The sequence below is a fragment of the Elephantulus edwardii genome, unplaced genomic scaffold, assembly GCF_000299155.1.
Source record: "Elephantulus edwardii isolate Elephantulus edwardi_28Jun2011 unplaced genomic scaffold, EleEdw1.0 scaffold00034, whole genome shotgun sequence".
NCBI lineage: Eukaryota > Metazoa > Chordata > Mammalia > Macroscelidea > Macroscelididae > Elephantulus > Elephantulus edwardii.
In genome coordinates this window covers 20,689,295-20,697,315 of record NW_006399784.1, presented here as the reverse complement: position 1 = coordinate 20,697,315, position 8,021 = coordinate 20,689,295, and the positions used below count along the sequence as shown (strand labels likewise).

At 40.4% G+C, this 8,021-nt stretch overlaps 1 protein-coding gene across 1 annotated transcript in view; it reads right to left on the bottom strand.

The window, feature by feature from the left end:
- The window catches only part of PET112 (PET112 homolog (yeast)), a 138,550-nt gene extending 132,115 nt beyond the window's left edge, over positions 1-6,435 (bottom strand). Inside the window, exons 1-2 of the mRNA XM_006884502.1 lie at positions 6,260-6,435; positions 858-1,008 (exon numbers count right to left, since the gene is read on the bottom strand). Coding sequence (XP_006884564.1) covers positions 858-1,008; positions 6,260-6,435 — 327 coding nt within the window. The remainder of the gene's footprint in view (positions 1-857; positions 1,009-6,259) is intronic.
- Positions 6,436-8,021: the final 1,586 nt, after the last annotated feature.

The following is an 8,021-nucleotide window of genomic DNA, read 5'->3' as shown; positions in this document are numbered from 1 at the left end:
ATCCTGTTGTTAATTGCTTCATAGAAAAAAAAAATAAATCAGGAATCCTTTTATCCAATAGAGTATTTGTCACTATTTTATTGTTCTTTTCATTCTTGGCAGATCTCTGACGCAATGAGAGCACAAGGTGATTTTTGGTGGCAAGGACACTTGGTTAATGAAATCAACGTTAAGTGGCCAACTGTTTTGTTGGTCATTTACTTTTGCCATCACAGGCAACATCATTAGGCTCAAAACTGTGCTGCATGAGAACTTTTGTAAAGGAGAACACGTACTGCTCACTACAGGTTATACTAATAAAGTTTGCTACTCAGGGCTACTGAGTTGATAGCGACTCAGAGAAACCTGTGGGACAGAGTAGAACTGCCCCATGGAGTTTTCTAGGCAGTATTCTTTACAGAAGAAGGTGGTTACATCTTTCTCTTTCTCCCATAGAGCCACTGTGTGGGTTCAAGTCACCAACCATCTGGCAGCAGGCAGGTACCTGTCGTACCACCAGGACTATTAAACAAAGCCTAATGTGTACCTACTATATGCAATTCCTATTTTAAGTATTTTAAAGAAACTTAATTCTCTCCAAAACCCAACAACTCAAACATATTGTCCTCATTTCAAAATTCCGAAGCAGAAAAGTTAGGTAACCTGCATGCAAAGTGTACTCATATAGCTCACTGACTTTCAAACTATACATAGGTCTTCAGAAATCATTTCAATTATTCCACTTCATGCAAAAGTCCCCAAACAAGTATTTCTTAAGAGTTGTTAAAACTCTTAAGAGTTTACCTCTTTTAACTTTTCACCATGTTTAAAGAAACACAGACATTTTACTACCCAAAATGAGAAGTGAATACTCTTACCGGCAAAGTCCCAGGCAGAGATGCATCAAAAAAGGAAACCAAAGAATTTGGAGGTGCTGCAAAGAGGACCTGAGATCCAGAGAAGAGTTTAGAGTTGGAAGAAATCTGTGCATGAATTTCCAAGCCTACCACAGCGGCCCATTCACATTCACTAAAGAGAAAGACACATGGGTAAGAATTAGTTATGATTGAATTTCTATGAGTCTAAATCCTAATTATTAATTTCCTACTTGTTTTTAATTTATCAAAATTTTATGTTTCCTATTTTATTAGGAACTAAAAAAAGGCATAATGAACACCTTGCAATAAGACTGCTGAGATAAAATTGATTTACACGATGGCATCAGAAGAAGTTCACTGCAAAAATAAAAAGGTTACAGAGAATGGAAATTTGGCATCTTAAAACAATTAAGGGTATGAGGTGACAAGTGCTTGGCTGACTTCAGTGAAATGTAGCATTTTTCTAAATTACCTGCCCCTTATCAATTAATCACTTGTTAAGTGAAGAAACCAGACTGATCTTGTGACCATTATTTAGAATTAGCATAAACATTTAAGGTTCTACTAGTAGAGGAATGGTTGTTGTTGTTGTTGTTGTTATGTGCCGTCGAGTTGCCTGCGACTCATAGCGACCCTATGTACAACAGCCCTAAACTCCGCTCTGTCCTGTGCCAATCGCACTGTCTCTGACACTCCCATCCCAATTATCCCAGTCACTGAATCAATCCACCTCATAGAGGGTCTTCCTCTCCTGCGCCGTCCCTCCACCCTCCCAAGCATGATGTCCCTCTCCAAGGACCGGTCTCTCCTCACTACATGTCCGAAGTAAGTTAGACGGAGCCTCAGAATCCTTGCCTCCAAGGAGCCACCCGGTTTAACCCTCTCCAGGACAAATCTATTTGTTTTCCTAGCAGTCCATGGTATTTTCAGTACTCTTCTCCAGCACCACAGCTCAAAGGCATCAGTTCTCCTTCTATCCTCCTTGGTCATTGTCCAACTCTCTGATGCATAACAGGTGATTGCGAAGACCATATCAGACGCACCTTAGTCTCCAGAGAGACACCACTGCTCTTCAGCACTTTGGAGAGGTCCCTAACAGCAGACTTTCCCATGGCAATGCGCCTTTTAATTTCCTGGCTGCTGGTGCCAAGACTGTTGACTATGGAGCCAAGCAAACTAAAGCTGTGTACAATCTCAATCTCTTCACCATCCATCCTGATGCTACCAATTCGTCCAGTGGTGAGAATCTTTGTCTTCTTGACATTGAGCCTCAATCCATATTGCAGGCTGCAGTCCTTGACACTCTGTAGCAGGCGCTTCAGGTCCTCCTCAGTTTCAGCAAGCAGGGTTGTGTCATCCGCATAACGCAGACTGTTGATAAATCGTCCACCAATCTTGACCCCACATTTCTCCTCATAGAGCCCAGCCTCCGAGATAATCTGTTCTGCATAGGTTGAAAAGGTATGGAGATAGGATGCATACCTGGCGTACGCCCTTCCCAATTTTGAACCATGCAGTGTTCCCTTGCTCTGTTCTGACGACTGCCTCCTGGTCCAAGTATAAGTTTCGCATTAGAACGATCAAGTGTTCTGGGATTCCCATTCTTCTCAGAGTCAGCCACAGTTTGTTATGATCTACACAGTCAAATGCCTTTGTATAGTCAATGAAACACAGATAGACATTCCTCTGATATTCCCTGCTTTCAGCCAAGATCCATCTAACATCAGCTACAATATCTCTAGTACCACGACCCCTTCTGAAACCAGCCTGGACTTCTGGTAGTTCTCTGTTGATGTGCTGTTCCAGTCGTTTTTGGATAATTTTCAGTAAAATCTTGCTTGCATGTGAAATCAGTGAAATTGTTCTGTAGTTTCCACATTCAGTTGGGTCACCTTTCTTAGGGATAGGAACAAATATCGATCTCTTCCAGTCAGTTGGCCAAGTGGTCGTTCTCCAGATTTCTTGGCACAACTTGGTGAGCACGTCCAGGGCAGCATCTGTTAACTGAAATATGTCAATTGGTATACCATCTATTCCTGGAGCCTTATTTTTGGCCATGTCCTTCAAAGCAGCCTGAACTTCTTTCATCACCATAGGCTCTTGCTCATATGTTGTTTCATGAAATTCTTCTGTGTCTTCCAATTCCTTTCGATACAGTGACTCAGTATATTCCTTCCATCTTTTTTTAAAACTTCTGGGATCATTTAACGTTCTGCCGAAAGCATCCTTGATTATAGCAACTCGGTTAGTAAAACATTTCAGATATTATTATTAAAAAGGAAAATTATTATGCTGTTAATATCTTTTATAACAATGGCTTGTAAATACAAGTATTAGCATGACTATTCAAACTATGAACTTTGAAAAGCAACAATCATTACAGAAAGGCTTCAGGTCTTTTGTTCATAGGGTCACTTTGAGTCGTGATCACCTCAATGGCAATCAACAAAAACAACATTTATATGTAACATATCACCACTGATTGATACCCTTCCTAGGAATTTTAGGTCAAGGAAAAAATTAACACCATTATTGCTGATAGGTCCCATCGTCTTAAGAATGACGCATAGCGACGCTATGAACAACAAATCTAAACTCTGCTCAATCCTACACCACAGGATATAGCATCTTTTTGGTCCTCAAAATGATTTTCAGTTTCTTAAATCTAATTTCAGGTTCCCTTGCTTGTTTCTTTAGGCTTGATTGTTAAACCTAGAAAACTGTTAAATGATCTAATAATTTCTCTTATCTGGATACTCATGACTATATTCTCTAAAATTTCTGTATACTGGGCACTCTTCAGATGATCCGTTTACACATACTCTCTTCATATTTGTCTTTTCCTATCATGCTGCACTCCCAAGCAACTCTCTCTACTGTCCAGATTTTATTTACACATACAGTGTTTTGTTTTCATCATCTCAGTACATGTATAACACTGCAAGATTAATGCCTTCATTTTAAAGTGTGAAAACCCAGCCTTTAAGTGAGAGGAGTTAAACAGGAGTTTATCAGAAATTCTGCACTGACTTAGGTTATTATTTCATTGAATGAGAGAAATGTATTTTCCATTCACAGTAAGATGACCTAGTTTATGAAAAGAATAGAAACCAAATACTTGTGGGGTTTTCCCCAAATTATCTCAAAGGACAAAAAAAAATATTAGAAATATATTTTATGTTTTAGTACTTTGCAAGAAAAATTATAGTGAAGCATAAGCCGCTGTTCAGAGATTACCTAACAAGACGAGCTATCTACATAACAAGGGAACTATATTTGCTGCATCTCACAAGGCGAGATACAAATCCAATATAAATCAACTCCATAAATAGCTATGTTCTCAGTAATGCCATTTAGCTAACACTAAGTTTATGCATTGCACTACTAATTGAAAGGTCAATGGTTCAAATCCACCAGCTGCTCCACAAGACAAAGATGGATAGTCTCCTCCAGTAAAAACTTGTAGCCTCCAAACCCCTGAAGTTCATCATATGTTGGAATCCACTGATGATAATGGGGTTTTCTGGTTTGTTTTTCTTAATCCAGAGATTAATGGAGCCCTGGGGGCACAATGATCACTACCCAATGGGCTACAGGCCAGAAAGCCACTCCATTGTAGAAAAATGTGGCAGGCTACTTCCATAAATGTTGTTACTGTTAGGTTCCATCAAGGGGAGTACAACTCATAGTGACGTATAAACAAAAGGTCTAAACTCTGTCCTCTCCTGTGCCATCCTCACAATCTCTGATACACTCGATGCCATGTGTCAATTCACCTGCTTGGGCTTTCCTCTCTTTTGCTGATCCTCCACTTTCCCAGCATGATGTCCTATTCTGAGGAATAGACTCTTCTAGCAACATGCCCAAAGTATGCTAGGTGAAGCTTTGCCATCCTTGCCTCCAAGGAGCAAGATGTATTGGTTCGTTCTTTACAAGAACAAACTGCACTTTCTCCAAGACATATTTGTTTTTTTGGCATATTCAGTCTTCTTCAACAGCACAGCTCAAAGGCATCAATTTTTCTTCTGTCATCCTTATTCATTGTCTACCTCTCAGCAGCATAGCAAGTGACTGAAAAGGCCATAATCTGATTCAGGCAAACTTTAGTCCTCAAACTAAAATCACTGATCTTCACTAACTTTGAGAGGTAAGTGCATATTTTCCCAGTGCAATCCATCTTCTGACCTCATGACTACTGGTACAAAGTATACTGATTATGGATCCAAGCAAAATGAAGTCATTGACAATTTCATTCTTTCTTCCATTTATCATGATGCTTTAATAATTGGTAACTGGAATACAAAGTTGGAAACAATGAAAAAGAAAGTGTAGTTGGAAAATATGGAACTGATGACAGAAATGAGGCTGGAGATAGAATGACTGAACTCTGTATGTTTAATAATTTATTCATTGCAAATACCTTTTGCAAAAAACACAAATGGACAGCACAGGAAAAAGAATGACTGCATCTGTGTAATGGATCATTGGAGCAGCTCAATATTAGCAGTCAAAACCAAACCAGGTGCTGACTGTGGAACAGATCCTCAATTACTCATGTGTAGTTCCAAATGAGACTAAAGAAAATTAAACCATGGCCAAGAGAACCAAAATATCATTCTGAGTGTATCCCACCTGAATTTATAAATCATTTTAAGAATAGGTGTGAAGACTGAAAATCAATGAAAGCACTAAAGACCAATAATTGAGAACCAGATGAGTTGTAGGATACTACCAAGGATAGCTATCATCCATAAAAAGAGCAAAAAGTCATTTGAAAGACAGAGGAGGAAGAAAAAAATCAAAACGTATGTTAGAAGATATCCTGAAAACGGCACTCGACCTGAAGCCAAAAAAGAACTACAGCCTTGCAAACAGTATGAGGACAGTTTTATTCTGTTTACAGGATCACTGGAATCAGAAGAAACTTTTTTTTTATGGTGAGCTTTTGTTTATTGTTGTTTTAATGCAGAGCTTATAGGCAAAAGCACCCTTTCTACTTTTAGAACAATATTAGCCCATAGCATCACCTAATGTCAGCTAAATATGATTCCTTTTCAAGTGTCACAGACCTCAGTGCTAATATAACAGGAAAGTGACTCTTTTTATCAGTGCAGCCCTGAGCTGAATGTATTACCTATGATTTTTACATTCACAGGTTTTCCTAATATGTCTACCTACGGAAGGCAGTGATTTCTGTGTATTAGCGGGACTGGAGGACCTGTCCTATGTTATCATAGAACTACACCTGTTCGAGGACCTGTTCTATGTTCTCATGGAACTAAATTCCAGTTCAACACTCTTCTGTTCAACACAATTGGCTCAACTCTGTAGCCACCATTTCCCCAGCCCTGTGAAGTTTCACCTCACTCTTAAACGATCTATGATAGGATAAAACAGCATACCTTTTCCTCGGCTTCTGGGCTGTAGTTAAGGGCTGCAGAGCCATTGAGCTCTGTCCTTTCATGCCGCTGAGTGTGAAAAGATTCGGAAGCCTGCATCCGTAGCGAGTGACTCCGTCTACATAGGCTGAACCCCAACATCTTCCAACAGTGTAGCAGCGAAGCATGGGCGCCGCCATTGCACCGCCAGAGTTTTGGTCAGGTGACACAGCTTCCCTCTATGCGAGGCCTCCTGGGAGATGTAGTTCTGGAAATGTGTACAAATGCAGGATACGCGCGCGGTCTCAGACCGGAAGACTACGACTTCCAGCGAGCATTGCGACCTGAAGGTGGCCGGAACCGTGTCCTGGAGGAAAAGGCGAGAAGGCGAACCAGAGGAGAGGATAGGTCGGCCTGTGGGTCAGGAACTGTGACTCCTCCTAGCGGGGGATTGAACTCCATTTGTGCTTGAGAGCTTGAATATGAGTTTTAGTCTGTCTGGTGTCTCGAGATCTCATACTGAAAACAACGTGCCCGAAAAAAAATAAAATAATAATTCTATATATTCCAGTTAACCTTGCAATGTGAATGACCTTGACGTTTCTATGAAGACTTCTGGATCACCAAACCCACGCAATTACTTTCTCGATCAATTTACTTCACACATCTCTGTGTGTGATCATAGTTCTCCAGGCTCAGTTCTTAGACACCAGTAATAAAATAGTAGGGATACAGTCATGTCCCGTACGCTTGTGGAGATTACTTTCTAGGAAAACAAACATACCAAAAAGGAGTTAACAAATTAAGATTATTTCTTGTAAGTAACAAATACGACATTTAACCAGAGGCACTTGGAGAAAAGCTGGCCTCAGAACCCCTGTTAAGTTTTTACGTATTCTCCTTTGTATTCTTGACTATTTATGTAAACAGCTCGTGTGCAGATGGCATTTGACTATATGAATAGAATGAAGGAACTTTAGAAGAGAAGTGATGAATTCGGCAGTAGAGGAAACAGAGAAATAGTCCAATTTCAGGAAATTAGCTGGATAGTGAATAAAGCAAGCAAAGAACTGATGGCTTTCGATTATGGTACTGATGAGGGATTTTTTTATAATAAACTACCAGAAGAACAAATTAATCTATTTGTGTGCAGAATGTTCCTTAGTAACAGGGAAGGTACTTTAAACCTGTTTGTTATTCAGGAAGGGCCAATCCCTGCAGAAGGTCCTTGTTTTTATGTGCCATCCAATCACCTGCTACTCATAGCCAGCCACCTTGTGTACATTGTTGTTAAGTGCCATCGAGTCTTAGGCGACTCATAGTGACCCTATGAACGAAAGTCCTCGACACTTGCCTGTGTGACTTTCATCCTTTCTCCAGGTTCATAGGGTTTCCAGAGGCAAGCTGTTTTGGAAGTGGATGACTCTCCTGCTTCCAAGCTTGTTTTAATGGGGGGCTCCACCAAACACTGTCTACCATGGGTAACCATTATCACATTTGACACATTAGCCCTGAAAATTGCTCTGTCCTGCTCTAAACTCATCCTCTTGGATGGACCTAATACCATTGCTCCAGTCACTGAGTCAATTAATTTTATCGAGGGTCTTCCGCTCTTGCACTATTTCTCCACTCTCCCAAGTATAATGTCCCTCTCCAAAGACTGGTCCCTCATAATCCTTGCCTCCAGAGAGCAGCCTGGTTTCACCCTCTCGAGGACCTGTTTCATCTCCTGGCAGTCCATGCTATGTTCAACCCTCTTCTCCAGCACCACAACTCAAAGACATTG